Raw genomic sequence first — 21409 nt, forward strand, 5'->3', positions numbered from 1 at the left:
TTAGCCGCCCAGACCCACCCACGCAAATGCCAAAGACATTTTAGACAATGTAACAACTCTCTGCTTTAATTAAAATATAATCTTGACATGCCTCGTCTCTGATTCCCTGCAAGACACACTCTGCTGGGTCTGTTCCTAGTAAGATGCAAGCTCATAGACAGTGTGCACTGAGCTGTTACTTAAGCCTGTGAAGAGTGCAAAGCCTGAAAGACACCGGGAGAGACCATCCGGGCTCCAGTCTTCACAGCCCTTTTTTGTAAGTTTCCTCTAAGATTGAAGCATTCCATCCTGTAGCAAACTCCTTAAGCTAGAAGGTAAACAACTCAAAACAGCTTCAGAAAGTCCCTGAAACTGACCAGATTCTCTAGGCCCTTCTCTGCCAGAGTCAACAACAACAACAAAAAGAGACAGTACCCCCCTCAGACTCAAGGAAGCCAAGCTACAAGCAAGACTTGAGACCAGACCAGCTAAGCTCCCTAGAAGCAGTAGCAGCAACCCTCTGACCTGCCTGGGAGGGGTCTGGACCAAGGTGTGCTCCCGGCTATTTTGTCAGCTGTCCCCAGTGCTTGGTGATAGGCTGTCTTTGAGTCATTTCTGCCCCTGTAACCCCTCACCCGTATTCCTGCAAGCAACCTCAATAAAACTCACTGGCTCACCGAAGCTGGCCTTTGGTGGCGTCCATATCTCGCCTGCTGTGAGTTCCCTATCTGGGTGAACAGACATTGTGTCTCCTGGGAGAAGTTTTGTCATGCGACACCCCTTTCCCCATCTCCCCAAGGCCTGTGAGAGATTACAGCCCTCTACTGCTGATGCTAGCTTCCTTTCTCCACCTTGTGGCCACAACTGACACCTGGGGAGAGGGTCACCGCTTATGAGCACACACCAAGCAGAAGGCTGCTTAAAATACGGGCCACGGACATCATCATGTCCCAGCGCAGTGTGCACAATACCGATACTGTGAGACTCTTACTGAGCCTCCTGAGTGTCCCTCAGATAAATGGTTAGACGCCTGGGACCTGTGCTGTGGAATAAGACACAAACCCTCAAAGGTTTATCCTGCAGAGCCGTTTGTCTATCATGGCAATGCGGCAGGTACACACTGGAACAAAGCGTTTTAAAACTGGGGAAATGCACCTTCTAAAACTTACATATTGCATCTTCCTTACAAAGCTGATTAATAGAAACAGAGAACTCTAGATATACGTATGAAACAACCAGCATTTCGGAACAAAATTTAACAAGGAAGGGATGAGGACATTTTTAAATCATTCAGTCCCACAAAACTCAGGCATAATTGGTCGGTCCCCTCCTTTGATACCTTTGTGTAGGGAACTATGTGGATAACAAGAAAATAAGTCACTGTTGGCTGAAAAACACCTCTCATTCCCATCCTGGATTCAACTCAGGCAAACTGTGAACACCCAGACCTATAGAGTGACGGACAAACGGGCCAGCACAGGGATGGACAAAGAGAAAAGATACAGACGGAGAGAGATCACAACACTAGCACAAACGTAGCCAGATCATCCTATGGTTTTCACCCTCTGCAAGATGGAGCTGGGATGTCTTAACCCACTTGCTCAGCTCTGCGTGGAAGCCCAGAGCCACACACCGTGGAAGGCTTTTTATAACGTGCCTTAGGGAAATGTCACCTCAGGCCACTAAGTGAGAAAAGGCATCAAAGGTCACAATGCCGGGGACACAGCTGCCTGAATGGAAGGATGACGGGCTGCCACAGCTGTGCACGACATGAGTAGAAGGACCAGCGTGTACTTCTAAGGCTAGCTCTGGAACGGACACCCACAGCAGCCTGTCAGACAAGCGGAGGGGTCCAGTGACACTAGCCGCCTTCTGTACCTCCCCCAGTCTGCTGCTCCCCAGTTTCAGCGTTCACCTGTTTTGTTTGCTAATGGAGACCTGGGGTCAGAGACGTGGGCACAGTTCATCAGGGTCACCCTACCACTCCTTTACCAGTCTCTACAAGGCTAACTGAGTGGAGGCCGCTCCTACACGGGTGCTAGGAATGTGGGAAGGTGTCCATCGTTCCTACTGAACGACTCTTGACCGCGGCTTTGGTCCCCACAAGCATGCCAGAGGACTGACACAGAAACCATCCTGGCCTTAGAACCTTTCCCCTCTGCTTCACAGCAAAGGGAGCTGACGTTTCCGCCATGAAACAGGAGCTCATGGCCCAGCACCTGAAGCACACTAACTGTGGTTGAAGCGAGAGAGCACATGAGGAGACGAACAGGGAGGGAGGCATTAAGAGCTGAAATGAGTCCCTCCTTCCGACTCCTCTGTGCCTCCCCCACCCCCCCACCCCCCGACAGAGAGAAAGCCAGGGCTCACCTGCTCTAAAGTGAGTTGCTTGGAGATGGTGTCATTCTCCAGCTTTTTAATCTTCTTCATCAGCTTGTTGACCTGAAACTCCTGCTCCTGCTCCAGATGCTGCTCCAGCTCCGCCTTCTCATGCTGCAGCTGGAAGACAAGAACACGGGTGCGGACACTGAGCAACTCAAACGCCATCAATGCCTTGCAAATCCGGGTTTCCAAAAACTGCACCAAGAAGCTGCTCACGAGCAAAATGGTGCCTACTCATGTTCACATGTGCACAACTCGTAGCTGATTCTTTGTAAACACAGGGCGTCGTCCAAACAGTAAATACATAAACCATAATCAAACCCTGTTATCTGTTCTAAGAGTTCAGTGGATATCTCTGCAGGGAGGAATTGGGAATCCAGGGATCAGAGAGGGATGCCTTAGAACACGTACTGCAGCCCCTTTTAAGTTATACATCATGGACAGAAAGACTAAGGACTTCAGGCACATGCGTGCCAATGAAGAGAAGGTAAGCTCTCTTCTTCTGCCTTAAGATTTGGGTTTGAACTGACGTTGTCGGGCTTCTGTGACCAGTGCCTCTGCCTGCTCAGCCATCTCACCGGCCCAAGGAATTTTCCATGTAGAAACTTCACACTGCCAGCCAATTAAATTAACCGTAACCTACTCAGATTTGCATCATGTCTGTAGAAAGAGATGTCACAATCCGAAAATACACTTCACAAATTATTCGGAATTATGCTATTTCCCAAGGTGCACGTAAGCCGGTGTTGGCAAAAATCAGCAACATCAAGTTTCCTTTGTATAATGAAATCATCACACCTCCTACGTCTCGCTAAGGAACCCGGGGTGTGTATGTGGGGGGGTGGAGGGACTAGGGCGGGACCTCTTATATATGCAATTAAAAGTTAATGCTACGGTGTTAAATGTGAAAAAATTTACATAGTTTGAATATAAAAACCAACCTTTAAAATCAAAAGGAAATGAAAGAAACCCAGGGGTCACAGGGGAGGCCAGAGTTCTCGCTGATAACCGGTCGTGATTTCCAGCTCTCTCATGGGTGGGTGTGTTATGATTATGGCCCGAGAGGGACCTAAGCAGGACCCATGGTGGGTGAAAGACCAATATGCATACAGACAGAGTTTGGGTATAGTTTATTGAGATATAGGGAATGGGGAATGAGAAAAGAGGAGAGATGGTGGCTGGGGAGAAAGGAGAGACAGAGACAGGAAGCTGCCTCCTCAGAGAAATGGAGGAAAGTAAGAGTAGGAGTAGGCGGGGCTTGCCTCTTAAGGGACAGGGTACTGTCTGCCAGGCCTGCAGGCGTGAGGCAGGTTCCCAAGGGGCAGGGCCAAGGTGTGCCTGGATACTAACAGGGTGGGGGCATCTAATCTACAGCGAGAGTCAGCCCTCTGCTGCAGAACCCGGCAGAGCTGACGGTAATAATGAAGTACGCAGAGTTTTAACATCTTTCACGGAACGGTATGTTCGGCATGAGCCTTGGGGCCCGGCCCATTTCACCTCCATTTTTATAAGGAACACAACAACTCACTGAACAAAGGAGGGCAATGCACCTGGAAATCAACAGAGCTCCAGAACCACACCCAGCCCTTGGCCCCATCCCTCAGTGAACCCAGGACACGCCAGGAAGGCTGCCTACAGACTCTGCCCTCAGTCTGCGGAGAGACATGTTTGGCATTTGGAGAATCAAAAAACTAACTCCAAGAAAAATTAGGCCAGCCACTTTCCCTCAGGAGGGGACAGTGGGCAACTTGGAGACCCAGGACCAGATCACCCCCAAAGAGACACACGCTCACATCTGGCAGGGGTTTCTGCTGCTTAGAAGTGCATACTGTCTAAAGGCACCTTCTCAATCTGAGGTCATCTTCCACCACGGGAAGTGTTGACCGAAACAGCTGCTGCATCCTCCCTCCCCACAAACAAGCTGGTCACCCTTGCAGGGACTCAGAAAAAAATAACAGAAAGCAGATGTGAGAGGATGCTTACAGGGATAAATCTATTCTTAGCTCATTCTTGAAAACTCAGGTTTTACAAGTCCATGCAGTCATTCAAATTACACGAATGGCCAGAGCCCAGGCAGAGTTTCTGAGCGGCAGACTCTGAAAAACAAGCAAGGGCTGCCTTCACCAAATACTGCCATTCTGGGCATGTATGGGGTGCAGGTATGAAACCCACTGTTAAGATGTCCCTGTGCCTTGAAATAGACTGGCCACATTAGGTCTGTCTGCGAGTTAAGGGCACTTAAGTCTTAAACCCTTTAATCCATTTGCATAAAGGTGTTTCTGAATATATCCTCAGACATGTTTTTCAACTGCAGGCATTGTATTAGCTGAAAATGACTCCTTTAGTTTTTCTTTTCTTTTGTTTTCCTCTGAAAAGAGTATTACTGCTTCTGCCCCCAGGTAAATTAAAACAATAAAGAATGGAATCTAACCCTGAAAAGCTTCTGGCCCAACCCGTATCATCTGTCAGGGAATGTTAACCCGAGAGGCAATGGCTGGTGGCAGGAAGTCATATTTAGACAGATGTTCAACTGCTGTCAATAGCCAGCAAGGCGTTTCCGTTAAAAGACGACACAGTGAACTTAGAACAAAGGCTCTGCTGCGGGGTCGGTGTCCTCCAGAGCCATGCCTTAAGGAAGACTGGAGGATAAAACTGTCCTGACCAGGACAAGGTCCCCAGGTTGCACTACCACTTGGAAGCTACTGAGCTACCCCAAGCCCTGACTCTGCCAGGGATTCACAGCTGTCATTGTTCTCCAAGGAGAGAACAGAGTCAGCAGCCCTTCTGCCACCTCTCAGGTGACAGGCAGATCTGAAGCAGGGCACGGAGTTTCCCAGCGAAGGAAGCAGAAAAAAAACATGGCTCAGCGCAGGAATGGCTTACACACCCCCACAGGGATGTGATGAGATTTAAGATGAAGGGGAGTGGAGCAGAGAGGGAGGAACGAGTGGGGAGGACGGAGTGGGGAGGACGAGAGAGTGGGGCGCGGGGGGGGGGGGGAGGTGTGTAGGGCGGTGCAGGTGGTGATTTTAAAGATCTCCAGTTTGCCTCAGACAGTCTGCCTGAAATAGAAATCATAAATTACCATTTCAGGCAGATTCAGACTGAGTACCCTTAACCTGAAGCCCTCACATGCTCCAAAGCCTGAAACTATTAGAGCACTGGAAAAAAAACCTCTACAGGTAGAAAGTGTCACACCTGCCTTCATGCCGGAATAAAACTACAGGGGCACTCAACACTGAAACCGCAGCCAGGCTGTGTGCAACACTCACACTGTGTGTTTTGACTCGAGTCCTCTCATCCAGGATACCTCCATTAGTTATAAACAGAAATCCCAACTCCTAGAATACCCGAAATCCTTTACACCCAGTGTCCCAAACATTTCAGAAGAGACACTCTGTCTCTTCTGTGCCATTTCAATCCATCCTGGACGGAAAAGGGCTCGGACGGACACCCTGAATCCACCTGCTGGTTCAAACCATAGCTCATTTCACCACAAACCCTCGAGGGAACCTTGTCGGAGGCAGACCTGAGAGCCGCCACCAGAAATGAGCTCCAGGACCCTCGCTGCTTTGTATGGGTGAGAACCTCCAACTCAATCACTAAATCTCTAATCTCATCAGGGCCCTTCACACGCTGCCACTAAGGTCTGCAATTCTTATGAAAAATAAAACAATACCAAGTAAAGAAAGCAAGCAAACGCCACAACATGCTAGAAACCAACTACCACTATTTCCTTAATGCAACTCTACTCTGCTTATTTGGGTGAAAAGGGTTGTTTTGAAAACTAGAGTTTAGGAGCTGAGACGGCTCATAATGGCACTTACAGAGGGCGAGAATTCTGTCCCCAGTACCCATATGATGGATGGCTCATAGCCAATTCTAACTTCAGTTCCAAAAGATCTGATGCCCTGTTCTACATTCCCATGTTACACATGCACATAATACATATACATACACTCAGGTGTGTGCATACATGCACATAAAACACTTTTTTTAATAAGGAGGGTTTAAGTATACTCTACAGAAGGTATTCTCAATGACTATGGAATAACAAAACAGTTGTGGTGCATACTGTTAATGCTGACAACAGCGAATCTATGAAACTGGGATCACATTTCATCACAGGTGTTCACCTAGCAGGTTTTACTCTAAGACAGGGTCCTAGCTGCTCAGGTGAGCCTTGAACATAAGCCTCCTGCCTCAGCCTCTTGAGGAGCTGGGATAACAATCCTACACAACCAGATGACCTTGTGCGCTCAACACCACTTGCTATACAGAAGTGAAGCTGCACCCGCTCACCTGGGTACCACCGTGAGCAGCCACAGGTGCCCACATGGTGTCCTTTGCCAGGTTCCAGGCTGCACAGCAATGGTCTTACCTATTCTTGATGCAGCCTGAGTCACCCCAGGACTCAGCTTCCTCAAGGAGACCTGAGGCACCCCTCTCAACAGCAATTTGCCTCTTTGTGTACAACTTCCCGCTCCCCACCTAAAAGACTGACGGCTCAGCCGGTCACAGCCACCTGCATGGGACCAGGTAAAACCTATGACTGGAGTTAGCCACTGGACTGTCACTCACCTATTCCTTAGGAAAATATCATAAAATGTCTGAGAACATTAATCACCTCTCAGGAACCAATTTTACAGCCCTTAACTGAGAGACAACTCAGACACACACCATGAGCTCTGGAAGCATCCTGAGGGTCTCTTAAGAGCACACTACAATTTGCACACCCCCCCCCCCACACCGCTGCTGCTGGCCCCATCCTTGCTCAACAGCTCCCTCACATCGCCCTGTCCTCCATCACATGAATTCAGCCTCTGCCATGGCTAACAAACACCCTTGATGCCCCAGGCTAGCTGAGGTCTTACTATTGTTCATGAGATTACATCAAGCACTGAGGACCAATGGATCAGGGTCTTCAGTGGATCTGATCAGCAGATGTCTTGGTTAGGGTTTCTACCGCTGTGATGAAACGCCATGACCAAAGCGACTTAGGGAGGAAAGGGTTTACTTGGCTCACACTTCCATAGAGATATTCATCATTGAAGGAAGTCAGGACAGGAACTCAAGCAGGGCAGGAACCTGGGAGGGAGGAACTGATGCAGAGACCATGAAGGGGAGCTGCTTACTGGCTTGCTCTGTATGGTTTGCTCAGCCTGCTTTCTTATAGAACCCAGGACCACAAGCCTGGGGATGGTACCACCCACAATGGGCTAGGCCTTCCCCCATCAATTACTAATTCAGAAAATGCCCTAGAGGCTTGCCTACAGCCTGAGCTTATGGAGCCATGTTCTCAACTGAGATTCCCTCTCAGATGGCCACGGTTCATATCAAGCTGACATAAATTTAGCCAGCACAGCAGACAACCCCTGATATTCCAGTGTCCTCTTTAACACTGGAAAGTAACTGCCTACTAATTGCAGATTAAGTATAAAGACATTTGCATCACATTCAAGTCTTTCTGCAACCTAGTCCAGTCAGTCTCCAGGCTTTGTACCACGCTCACACAACAGCATGAGCAGAAAGAGGTGGGCCTGAGTGAGGGAGTGGCTGTGGAGGCAAATCCTGGGCTAGGGAGAGAGCTCAGTGGGAAAAGTACTGTGTGTAAGCCTAAGGATGCTGTTGGCCTACCACCCATGGAAAACGTTGGGTTTGGCAGCAGCATGCCAAACCAGAGCTTGGAGGGGGGCGGAGTAGAAAGGGATGGACAAGCAGATCTCTGAAGCTCCCCGGCCAACTGAAGAGCTGAATCGGAGAGCTCGAGGTTCCGAGAGAAGCCATCTCAAAAAAGAATTAAAACGGCCTGGGAAGATGGCTCCACGGAGAAGCAATCCCCAGAACCCATGTAAAACCACCCGGTGTGAGTGTGTGTCTACAATCCTAGTGATCCTAAGAGAGGTGCGGCAGAGGCAGGAGCCAGGAAACTCTGGGGCTAGCTAACCTGTACACACAGGAGCTAGCAAAGAGACCTTGCCTCGATCAAAGTGCAAGGCACGGACCAACACTTGTACAAACAGACATTCCCACACACATCACACACTGAAAAAAGAAAAAAGAAAATAAGTAGAGTGGAGATCTTTTCAGAGAGGGACCAGGGGCCAAGCGGTGGTGGCTCACACCTTTATCCCAGCACTAGAAAGGCAGAGGGATATAGGCGGATCTCTGTGAGTCTGAGGCCAACCTGGTCTACAGTGCGAGTTCCAGGACAGGCTCCAAAGCTACACAGAGAAACCCAGTCTCAGAAAAAAACAGAGAGAGAGGTACCAGATTCCCAATGCTGAACATCTGGCCTGCAGGCACATGTATACACACATGCACACTTATCCAAATACACATACTACACACAGACACAGACAGAAGGCCCATGTCTTTTCCCTCGGTCTTTTTCTCCATATTGTAAAACTTTTGGAGACCACTCCGGCCTAAGGATGAAGGTCACAACTCTGGGGGTCACGCAGGCCTGCTCCTAGCAGAAAGTGGGTCTAGGAAGTGCCCCTGTCACCTTAGAACTTTGTGTACGGAGCCTGACTCCCACATCCCAAGTTAGTAACACTGGGGGGGTAACTCAAAACACTTCCACGGTGTTGCCTCCCCGTGTGCCTCTCGGCACAAGGTGTCCCACCCTCACACAGCAGTGAGCACTGTTGGCAGGTCTTGTGCGTTTTAATGATAGTTCATGGCACTTTTAGCACGTGACCCTCTGAAGGTAGGGAATCCGCCTGAGGGCACTGTCATACCCTGGGCACCTTAGGTAACTTGCTGTCTTTTTATTTGCTCTCACGTGGCATAGGGAACTGTGACCCTGTGCACCACACAGGACAGACGCTTACCTTCAAAGGCTAGCAGACAGCCAGAAGGCTTGCAGGTGAGGAGGGTTCCAGCCAAGGTCTCTGGTCCAAACCCTTTGCCCTCAGCCTTGACGTAAGCGGCCACCCACACTGTATCGCCCTGAAGGGCAGTGACCAGGACTCTTTACTCCACAATGTCTCGAAAAAGCTCACACAGTGGCTGGATGAATGATGGCACCGGCACTCTGTGCACACTGTCTGCCCTGGAATGACCCTCGGGACGAATGAAAACAACTCGGGAATACAAAAGACACCACGATGAAGGTGCCGCATCCACACCAAGAACAAAGCTGTGACGGTGTCGAAGTTCAGTGACACGGCAAGAGGCTGCTAACGGGGCTGCAGCATGCAAGTAGTGGATGCCACTGTCCTCTGTCAGGAGCCGTCACCCCAACCGACAAGTACCCCTTCTCCCTGAGGTCCTCACCCCCCGATTCTCACGGTAGTCACCTCCCTGCATCCTCTAATTTCCTTTTCCTTTTTGACTGCCTGTACATACTTAAGATACCAGCTCTGCCTGACTTTGTGTCCTTTTTATCCAGTCTCCTCTGCTAATCGTACTTGCGGTAAGTTAAAACTGTGGCTCTTATTTTTATCACATTGAATGTCCAACTAAATGAGGATGCAATGCTTATCTTTTGCTGGTCACAGACACTGAGTGACTTCTAGTTGGTGGTGCTTAGGAGCGAGAAACGAGAAGGGCCTCTTCTCCAGGGGGTGGCGAGCACGTGCAGACAGGGTGACCTCCAGAGGGAAGAGTGTGGCTGCTGCATCACATGGAACCAAGATTTCTAGCTTAGGAAATGCAAATCTGTTCCAAAGATGTCACACTTCCGTGGATCTCTGAGCAGAGCAGGATAGCTCGCTAGCACTTGGGCTGGAGTCCTGTACTTTCTCGCTTGTGTCCTGGCCATTTAGCTACCCTACCAACAAGATCAGCTGGGTCAAATTCTGTGCCATTTCTCCTCCCAACTGTCTGTGTCCCAGACTCCTATTGTGTCTCTGACCCTCAAGGCACATCTCCTAGCGATGAGATAAATCCTAATGGACAATACCTCCAGCCTTACTTATCGCCACTAGCCTGGCTGTCTCCACAGAGCCAGGGCCTCTGTCCAAAGGCCTGTTTTCCCCATCTAGAGTCTAGACGCCTCTCCTGGGCTTCTGACCTTCTGCGTCAACCTACGCCACCAGCTGCTTTCCCACTCTCAAGGATGGGGACGGCTTTTCCAGCCATAGGCCCACCCTTCTAGGCCTCCTGTGTTCCCACTGATGGCTCGAGTTCATCCAGTCAGGTCAACCTGACACAAGACGCACACTCCCAGTGAGAAACAATCATCTTTCCCTCCTTCTCATAAATCCAGCAAGCTTCGGCCCTGGCTTTAACCTCGTGATTTTTATTCTCCTTTAACCTTTATTTTCCCTGCTATCTGCTCTATCTCATACTTTATGTCAAAGCCGGGCCAGAGCAGCCGCTGACCCCGTGCATCTTTCCAGAATCAATACCAACTCGCTCAAGGACGAGCGGCGTGTGTAGCCTTTCAGAGAAACGTGGCAATGTTGGGATTTTCAATTACTATTATTGTATGTGTATGAGTGCTTTGCCAGCATGTGTGTCCATACACCACATGTGTTCAGTGCCCATAGAGGCCAGAAGAGAGTCGGATCCCCCTGGCACTGGAACCATAGACGGTTGTTAAGTTACAGTATGGGTGCTGGAAATCGAACCCGGGTCTTCTGGAACTGCAGCCAGTGCTCGCAAACACTGAATATTCTCTCCAGCCACTGAGCAATGTCTTATCCCTGCAGAGCTTTCTTGTCTTCTCTCGTCCTCACACTGAACCCGTTCTACGGAGAGCTGCCGTGCATGCTATTAACAGGGGGATTTGGGTTTGTACTTTGGCCACGGGTGGGCCAGTGGCATTTCAAAAGCAGTTTAAACAATCCGGCAGTTCCTTGCAGCTGTTTTGTGAATGGAACTTATTTGCTCCATGAAAGGAAATGAAAACCAGACAGAGATGAGAGTCTGGTAACTGGGAACGAGAAGCAAGCAAAAAAACCAAACCTTCCAACTGTTTTTGGTAGCTATGATGCAAAAGCAATTTCCCCTGGTCAGTATTATCTCCAAACACCACTGGCCCCAAGGACCACAGGTCCAGCCAACCTAATGAAAAACATATATCAAGGTCTCTTCACCTCCCCCACAGGAGGCGAAGCTGCCATGTGAATGCATACCAAGACATTTCTTAACCTCGGCGACCCTGAAATTAACAAAACAGTTTCTTATTATCATTATGTCATGGGATTTTGCTGCCTGCACAAACTGAATGAAATGAGTTACCACCTTTGTGGAGGCATCAGGAAGTAAGCTCATAGCCTATGGCTTCTCAGAGGCATAAAAGCTTAGGAGTTCTGGGGAAAGCACGCCCATCTGGGGGAGACACAACTTCTCCACGAGGGAGAGGGAGAAAGCAAGCTATTGTTGAGACAGAGCACCATGACCAAGGCAATGTTTAGTTGGTCTCACAGTTTCAGAGGCTTAGAGTCTATGATGCTGGAGCGAAGGCATAGCAGCAGAACAGCCGAGAGCTCACATCTTGATGCACACAAGTAGGAGGCAGAGAGGGAGCTAACTATAAACGGTGCAAGTCTCAAAGCTTGTTCCCAGTGACATACTTTCTCCAGCAAGGCCACCCCGCCTAATGCTGCCTAAACCAGCAGCAACTGCAGATCAAGGACTCAAACATTCGCGAGCCTACGGGGGCCGTTCATGCCAACCACCACGGCAGCATGGTGGGCAAACAAGAACAACTGGGCACATTATTTTGCTTCCTTCCCATTTTTATTCCCTTGGAACAGAAGGAAGGATGCTACTGCCACTGCATGGCACCAGTCTGAAACACTCACCACCGTCTTCTGAATGATGTTCATCTGAGGCACCAGCTGGCAACCTCCTGGTGCCAGCGGCTTCGCCACTGGTTTCACACAAAACTTCCATGTTTCTACAGATGCTAGAAAAGTACTGAAATTATAGAAAGCATTCTAACCTCGGGGGCCAAGTTAGTAACAAAATGACACTCAAGGGGCAGGAGAAGCGATGGCTCAGCAGTTACAGGTATCCACTGCTCTTTACAGAGGACTTGAGTTCAGTTCCCAGCACCTGCATTGGTCAGCTGCCAATCATCTGTAGCTCTAGCTCCAAGAGGGTCCAATGGCCTTGGTGGGCGCTGCACTCGCATGCACAAAGCCCTCCTCTTTCTGTCTCTGTCTCTCTCTCTCTCACACACACACAATTTAAAAACAGAATTGATTTCTCAGTAGAATAAAAGTCATTTCCATTCCATCTAAAATGACAGCATTTCCCTCTGTGCCAGATCCTACTTCAAATGCAAATCAAAATAAGACCGCGAACCTATTTGTTGTTTCAAGGTAAGCAAATTGAAAACTGGACCAGATTTTACAAACTGAGGAATATGGAATATCCAGCATTCCTTATTACCCTCAATTATTCTATGATGAAAGCAATAGAGGGTCAGCATGGAGTGAACCCCACCACCAGGCATTTGGATTATACTGGTTCTTAATGATGGGAGATAAGTGAGAAACCTTTATCACCCAAGAATAAATCTGTCTGACCATATGAGCTTTCATGCTACTCATGACAATGACAGCGGGGCTCCCAGGGCTGAAGTAAGGGGCAGGAAGGCGGTTTTCAAGAGGCAAAGGCATCCTGTTGACAGAATTTTTAAATCCCATGAAAAGAGTGTCCATTTACAGAAACAATGCATGTTGCTCATAAACAGTAAGAGCAGGTACACCTACAATGACCGTAACCTAGCAGGGTGCGGCAGTGCGTGGCTGTACTCCCAGCACTTGAAAGGCTGAGGCAGCAGAATCATGAGCTGGGGCACGATGGAGACCTTGCCTCAAAAGGTAATAAATTAGTTAATAACAGACTGTATGCTCCGCCCCCAGCCCAAGTGACTGCTAACATGTTGGAGAACCGCTTTTGAGACTTCTAACATACATGCCGTCTATCAGTGTGAGTCTGCTCATTCCAAGCATCGTATTCGTTTCAATTCCACACAATGACGATGCTGCCTTCTCTCTGAGGGGCTGCAGAGCAGCGCCGTACGCTATCCTTCGAAAGCTACTACTCTTTCAGGTCAGCCATCACTCATAAAGTAGCCAGTCCCACAACGGGGGCTCAGAAAGATATACGGTGCTCCGAATAAAGTTTTCACAAAACAGAAAAGCACGCAGCGAGACGAGCTACACGCTGCATGTCTGACATTGTGCGGTTTGCTCTACTGAAGACTCACTTCCCAGACTGATAGTCCGAAGGGCCCTCACCTACAGTTACATGAACTTGATTTTGTTTTTATATAAGCATCTCAGGAGCAGGTATGGTGCCTTCAGTCCCTGGAGGCAGAAACAAGAAGAACTCCATTGGGCCTCGGCTAATTGTTCTCAGGAATCTCTTTGAAACGGATACTTAAGAAAACATCCAATCAAGACAGAGAAATCAGGGGGCTGGAGAGATGGCTCAGTGGTTAAGAGCACTGACTGCTCTTCCAGAGGTCCTGAGTTCAATTCCCAGCAACCACATGGTGGCTCACAGCCATCTGTAATGAGATCTGGTGCCCTCTTCTGGCATGCAAGCATAATGGAAGGAATGTTGTATACATAATAAATAAATAAATCTTTAAAAAAAAAAAAAAAAAGACAGAGAAATCACACTGTCCTATAAACTGGATGTCCAGTGGTGTTTGGGTGGAACACGCTAAAGCACTCTCATGGAGAACAGATCAACTCTGCCACGTGTGTTTGTCTGTGGCACCTACAACAGTCTCCCTTAGCAAGTTTTTTATATCAAAACAGAAATAAACACCTCAAAAGCCGTATTAAAGGAACTACACAGTTGGAAAAGTCTATTCACGCCGATTACTCTTAACAATCTTCCAGATGGAGTAAGCTTTTCCACACTGGGTGGTTCAGAGTTTGAGTATCTGACAAAGGACCGGTTGACTCCATTCAGGAAATGTGTACCAAGGGCCTGGAGGGTGGGGATCAAACACTAGACAGTCCTTTCCTGGAGTTATAGCTCCTCTGACTGGCCAACAAGGGAGGCAGGTTCTTGGGCATGTGTGTATGCCTACTGGGTTAGTTTCTGTCATGAGCTATTTGGCTCATGGTTTGAGGGTGTATGTCCATCACACCGAAGGGTGTGTAGTGGGTGTGTGAAGCTGATCCCATCACAGCGTTAGGCAGAAAGTTCAGCTCACTCTCTCTTTAGATAGTCCAGGACCCCTGCCCTCCGGGGCAGTGCAACTCCATCAGGATAGGTCTTCCCTCCTCAGTTAAACCTCTCTGGAAATGCCCTCCCAACAGACCTCCTGGCCGATTCTAATCCCTGTCAAGTTTTCAACTAAGACCAAGCAATACAGCTGCTAGCTGAAAGAACGGGTTTATAGAGCTGTAAAAGGAGCCCCACTTGGAGACAGGCCAGAAATGCCTACCTCCAAGCAACACACTACTGACTACCTTCAAGATCTCAAGACCCAGAAGACGATGGTAAGTACGGTTCCTCAGTGAAGAGTTTCAGTTTGAAAACGTTCTGGAGATGGAAAGTAGTGACACTGTCAGATGTTAATGTACATACTACCACCGAATTAGACCCTCAAAATAGACTTAACACCATGTTTAAGCAAGTATAAACAACCAACAACCACCTAAAGATCTAAAAGCCAAGCCGAGATTCCTGAGGAACTGAATCCCTATACCCGAGAGTTTGACAGTGTGTTCTGAGACTTGCCTGCTCACCACACTTTACACTGGGTCTCGAGGTGGACGAGACACTACCACATGAAGTTTCAGACTATATACTACTTTGAGGGGTAAGAGGTTCAGTTTAGTGTGTCATACAGTTCAAACACTATTCTCTTTAGAAAGAAAAACTGGGCGTGTAGATTTAGATTTATAATACATACAAAGTTAGATTTAAGGAATATGGGAACAGTCACTACAGTTCTGCAGGGAAGAGGTGAATTCTTAAAACACCAGGAGAACACATTTGAAGCCCAAGCCTCGTCTTGGGCCTGATATGCCACCATCACTGCTTCCTTCTGCACGTGGCTCTTACATGTTCCCTTTTTTTATATCTTATCTGAAGGGGAGGGACACCGATGTTAACTGGAAAGGCTATGATAGGTGAATGGGAGGCCAATTACACAAACAGCAAGGCCTCTCACCCCAGAGATGAACGTTTACACAGAACACAAATCTCCACTGGCTAGGTTCTAATTGTTGAGTAAGAAGCTTCAGCCAGATGCTAACAGCAGTGTGAGTTCCATAAGAAAGGCTTCGTGCACTGTGAAAAATGAAGAAAACTGACGGCTCAGCTAAACACGGAAGAAACACCCTGTGGTTGTGCCCGTGTCCCTGCGCTTCTAGAAACATCACGCAGAATAAGTCATCGACTGTTGAAAACAACATGGGCGACAGCAGCAAGTCAAATTAGCCTCCTCCTCCTCTCTACATCACAATGTATCAGTCCCTTCCCAACAGCCACTGCTGGAATCCACCCTGGCACAAGCTCCAGCACCGTCTTTATTCAATGACTAGGAAAGAAAATGTTAGAAAAGGGACAAAGTTAAAGCTTCTACACACAGAAGCTTCCTGGAGGAGCCTCTAGGTGAGGAGGTTAAGAACCTAGCACTGTGGTGACAAGCTTCAAGTACCTTCTTACAAGGGACCTTGCTGAAACACACTCTTGGTTGTAGTGTATGCAACCTGGGTGCGATTCTGGTAATGGAAAACACAAACCCGTGCTTCCTTCAATGACAGCACAGATACAGACGCCCTTCATATGACCGCTCACTCGCTCAGTATCTTATTCGTAAATTAGATACAAACTATCTCTGCAGAGCGGTGCTTCTCAACCTTCCTCATGCCGCGGCCCCTTAACGAACTTTTATGTTGTGGTGATCCCCCCACCATAAACTGATCTCCATCACTATTTCATAACTGTATTTGCTACTGTTATGAATCATAATGCAAATCTGTTTTTCAATGGTCTTAGATGACCTCTGTGAAAGGGTTTTGCTACCCGGAAGGGGTCATGACCACGGGCTAGAAACCACTGCCGCAGAGGGTTAGTTGTGTTCTGCTAATGACTTATGTGCCTACAAACAAGCAGAGAGGCGAATGGACTCCTCACAGGGACCCAAACCGCCCTGCTGTGCTCTGCGAAGGGCTTCACTCCATGACTAGCAAGAGCAGTCTGCTCAGTCAGCACCTCAGCTCACCCAGTAGAACATGACCTCACTTCCCTGCCCCGTGTGTGAGCGCAGAAGACCCACCTCCGCCTGCAGAGGTGTCTGTGACTCAACTGCAAAGAAGAAAGGAATCTTCCAGCAGGCGCTGAGCCCCGCATTTCCACAATGAGACCTGGGTGCAGCCCTGAGGAGCCTCATGTGCCTCGTCCCGCCTTCCCGAGGTGGGCTCCAGAGTCTGCAGGACCCATACATACCCCAGCATTCTTAAGTCACAGAACCGAGGCGACGACCACATTAGCACTCGAGAAATGAAACACTCTATAAAGCCATTTTCCCAGGAGAAGGAGAGCAAGAGGGAGAGGAAGTGTGCGGGGCAGGGAAGGTCAAAGAGAGCGTTTACCTGCATCAGCTTCCGAGAGAGCTCGTTGGTAAGAAACTCCTCTTCTTTCTCATAGTTCACGGCGAGCGTTTCTTTCTCCTTCTGCAAGGCCTGGATTTTCTTGAATAACGTGTTACTGATGAATTCTTCTTCCTGCTCAGCCCTCGCTTGCTGTTTAGAAGAATGAGAAGAAGAAAACAAAAATATGTGGTGAGAACACAGAGAATTTCCCAAATGCAACGTAGCTCTTATTTCTAGACCTGCCTATTTTAGCACGCGAGAGTTCTGTTCTTAACCGTGAACCTCCATACCCCTACACACAAAGCAGAGGAATTCCTCAGGGGTTCTAGGTACAACTTCCCACTATCAGAATGAACCTTCTTAAAAATGACAGGTCAAGGGGCTGGAGAGATGGCTCAGTGGTTAAGAGCATTGCCTGCTCTTCCAAAGGTCCTGAGTTCAATTCCCGGCAACCACATGGTGGCTCACAACCATCTATAATGAAGTCTGATGTGCTCTTCTGGCCTGCAGACATACACACAGATGGAATATTGTATACATAATAAATAAATAAACATTTAAAAAAAATGACAGGTCAAATTAACAAAGGCGAGATTTCAGGAGGTACCCCAAGATCGATACCGAAACACACATCATCCCTCGTGACAGGACCCAGCCTATGCAGCACACACCTGACTAGCGCACACTCCCTCAATGCCACCACCTCGAATGAACAGAGGCACACCTGTGTGCTCGTGGAGCTCAGAGGTGGAAGGTGGGGTGATTGCCAAAGCAGGAATTATTGAGTTGAAAAAGACCCAGTGGAAACACTCGAGCTAAAGGGGGCCAAGCATAATGCAGTGGGTGACAACATTCTTCTGGGGGGGGTCACCTCTCATCTCCCCAAAAGCTTTAAAAACCAGCAAAGCATAATCACTCTCAAGGAAAATCCCTTTTAGAAAGAAAGGGACTCAGCTCTATTCAAAGTATTAAAAAAAAAAAAAAAAACAACTAAAACACACCAACCTTTTAACCTTTTGATATATTTATTCCACATACATTCCTTGAGCTGTTTTTTTTTTTTTTTTGATTTTGAGGTTTTCATCTTATGTGAATAGGTATTGGCCTGTAGGGATGTCTGTGCACCATGTGTGCCTATGGCAGCCAGAAGGAAGTGTTGGTTCCCCTAGAACTAAAGTTATAGGCGACTGTAAACCACTGTGTAAGTGCTGGAAATCCAACCAAGATCCCCCCGGAAGAGCAGCCAGTGTGCTTAACTGCTGAGCCATCTCTCCAGTCTTGTCTGCTGAAAGCACACAGCCAAGTCCAGAGAGAGAGAGAGAGAGAGCGAGAGCGAGAGCGAGAGAGAGAGAGAGAGAGAGAGAGCGCGAGCTGCATAAATCCCACACCTCTACTGACACCAGACAGCCAGAAGGACAGGAAAAAGGAGGCCGGTTTGGGCAGCCACTACCTTTATCTTTAAAGGGCTGGACAATCACTCCAAGGCCATCACCACCTCGAGACCAGCTTCCCCAACACACACCGAGATCCTCAAAGCTTGGGGGGGTGGGGGCAGCACACCCCTGGGTTACATTCTCTCAGTAACCCTAGAAAACATCTGCCAAAATACACTTGTGATACTGGGACTGACATCCAGGACTACACAGGACAGCACTGAAGTGTTGAGCCACAGAGCGTATCCAGTAGCCATAAAGTCCCTGAACAGCCAAGGACACCAGCAGCAGAACCTGAGTCCCCCAGGGGTTGGTTCCCTTACCTGCCTCACTTCACAAGCCTTTGGACATGATCTCACCCTCCCTGCTCCAGTCAAGGACACAGGCAAAAACTCAACTTTTTGTCTTTTAAAGTCACTAATGTACTCTTCTTGCAAATTCAGAAACTTCAAGATCCCCTGCTCACATGATAGGCAAGAATCCCAAGTACTTACATAGCTAGCTCATCTAGACAGCTAACCCCGCGATCCACCTGCAATCGCCCCAAGCTGCTTGCTTTCCTGGTTCTGACCAATCTAGTTCAATTCTGACTATTCTAAATGTCGTGGAAGAGAAAGACAGAGGGACTCTGCGCCCAGCTGGCTGAGCTGAGGCTGGGCTTAGATCTCAAAAGGGTCACTCGCCACAAGCCAGCATCCAAGCCACCACTTATACACGATCACACATTATCTTAAATGAGTGGCAGTTTCACCACAATTAGTAAGAGGAGTCTCCACCCAGACCGGGCAGACCACCTCCTCTTTAAAGTGGGGCCTACAGGACAGTAAGAGGTTTCCAGCTAGTACTTCTGACACAGAAGGTCAACCTTCAGCCTTCATCTACTTGGTTCCTTCCATCTCATCATTTCATGTCCAGTTAAAGGGATGACAGACTGTAGTTCCTTATAAACAAGAACTTTAAGGGCAGATGAGGACTCACGGCTGCCCAAGTCTAGGGAGTGGCTCCTACCGCGTGCCGATTGCTTGCAGAGCTGAGGGGAGCATCTTGGAACTGGGTAGCATGGACAGTTCTGAATATACTAGCTGCCACCAAAACATACGTTCTAAAAGGGTGACTGTTATCTTTTTTGTATTATTAAAAAAGGACTCTGCTAGTTAACAAAGCATGTTTGACAGAGCTGTTTTTCTACATAGTTCTTCCCAGGCAAAAGAGCACGTTTTTAAGTTACTGTGATGTTCCTTCCCAACTGACATGCATGGGGGTGGGAAGCCAGGTCTGTGGCAAAAAAGAAAAAGATTTTCCGTTGAAGAGGAGTCGTTTATTTCTTGGCAAAGCACATTAGTAGAAAATGCTACTCTGAAACCCTGAATAAACGTAACTATCATGTTGACAACTATCTGAAGCTGGATGTCCTGGTGCATACCCATAATCCCAGTATTTGGGAGGCTGAAGAGGGATCACAATGAGTTCAAAGCCAGCCTGAGCTACACAGCAAGATGTTGTCTCAAAAGCCCAGTGGGGCTACCAGAGCTTATGAAAAGCTCCTTCAGCTTCCTGGCAGTTCTAAGTTCTAGTTGGGGCCATCTGGTTGGCACAGGTTATGTTAGACATGAGTTCAGAGTTGAAGAGAAAGGTAAGATGTATTCAACACTGCCTCGGAGGATAATAATGTTCTGAGAAAAATCTGACATGGCATCCAGTGTCCTGCCGGTATCCTGCCGGTATGGGTAAACCTGATCACGACAGAAGCCACACATCACAGAAAAGCATCCTACATCCATTCAATCCTCCAGCAGGCTTTCGCCCACAGTGTGGGGCATCATCTCAACTTTACATCCCAATCTTAAAACAGGCCCTCAGATCGAATCTGTACAGAGTCATTGTTGTAGGCATTCCCTACAGGAGGTCAGGACAAAGAGCAAGCCGGGGTGCTAGTCCAGAGACACCAACAGTTAACAGAGAGAGATAAATCAAGTTCCTGTGAAATTTCATCCTTGGGTTACATCAGCTATCTTCCCCCGTTATCTGAAATATTTGAAAATCTCAGTGCCCCTAAGCACGTCTCAGTTCAAAACTAAAGCCTGCACCTCAAAGCTCAAAGCTGAACAAACAAATCCAGGTTTATCTCTCACTGTGAAGTCTCAAACCAAAATGTAAGCAAGCACATTGGGAACGCAGGCAAGAAGAATGTCTTCATTGTTCTGTATGTCTGCAGAACTGAAGATGAGGAAAAACACACCATTCTGTCTTCATATCCAGTATGAATCGAGTCGCTTAGCAATGAGGACATCCAAGTCACGGACCAGTGTCTACAAAACACGCTGGTCTCTGCCACCAGTGAGCTCTCAGTGTCTACCGAGGTGAAAATAGACCCTACCCTCACCGTTATCCTTTTCCTAGCCTACCAAATAGAATCCCAATATACTAGAAAGTGAATATAACCAAAGGGAGAGCTGGATCAACTCCTCCGGAATAGCAAGCACGGAGTGACCCTTAGATAGGCTCTTCTCAGTCTCTTGGGCAGAGATCTGACGGCGGTGCCTACGGTGACGGCATTCTGGGGAGTTCTCAGAGAGAACTCACTGAGAGCATTCTCTGCTGCTGAGGACATCCAAGGGTCTGAGTGAACCAGAACCACGCAGGTGGATGTAACACCTGCGGGGCCCAATAAAAGGCGGGCCGTGTTCCCAAAGCACAAAAGTACAGGCACATATGCATGCATGCGCATGACCACAGCTTCAGGAAAAGGCTCTAGGCAGAGCAATGGTCAAGTGGCGATCAACAGGACGCAGTGCAGTGACTTAAGGCACTACCTTGACACTGGCTAGTGATTTGTCTTAGTTACCAAGAATTACGAACTGTCACTGCTTAGGAATCCAGACTGGATCCTTTGACTACTGCAATCATTTAAATTAAGACTATATACTTGTACGTGTTACTTTAATTATTTTTAAAAAATGATTATTATTCTAGGACTGGATGGATTCTCGGTGGTTAAGAGCACTGGCTGCTCTTTCAGAGGACCCGGGTTTCAGAGACTCCCAGAACTCACAGCTGGCTGACAATCCCATCTCTAACTCCACCTCC

The 21409-nt window shown here is 48.2% G+C and overlaps 1 protein-coding gene across 1 annotated transcript in view; it reads right to left on the bottom strand.

Annotated features, from left to right (window-relative positions):
• The window catches only part of Ccdc6 (coiled-coil domain containing 6), a 93669-nt gene that overhangs the window by 31296 nt on the left and 40964 nt on the right, over nt 1–21409 (bottom strand). The window contains exons 2-3 of the mRNA XM_041655744.1: nt 16890–17039; nt 2350–2478 (exon numbers count right to left, since the gene is read on the bottom strand). Of these exons, the coding sequence (XP_041511678.1) occupies nt 2350–2478; nt 16890–17039 (279 nt within the window). The remainder of the gene's footprint in view (nt 1–2349; nt 2479–16889; nt 17040–21409) is intronic.

The sequence above is a fragment of the Microtus oregoni genome, unplaced genomic scaffold, assembly GCF_018167655.1.
Source record: "Microtus oregoni isolate MIOR12 unplaced genomic scaffold, Mior012 000007F_ref0000211, whole genome shotgun sequence".
NCBI classification, from domain to species: Eukaryota; Metazoa; Chordata; class Mammalia; order Rodentia; family Cricetidae; genus Microtus; species Microtus oregoni.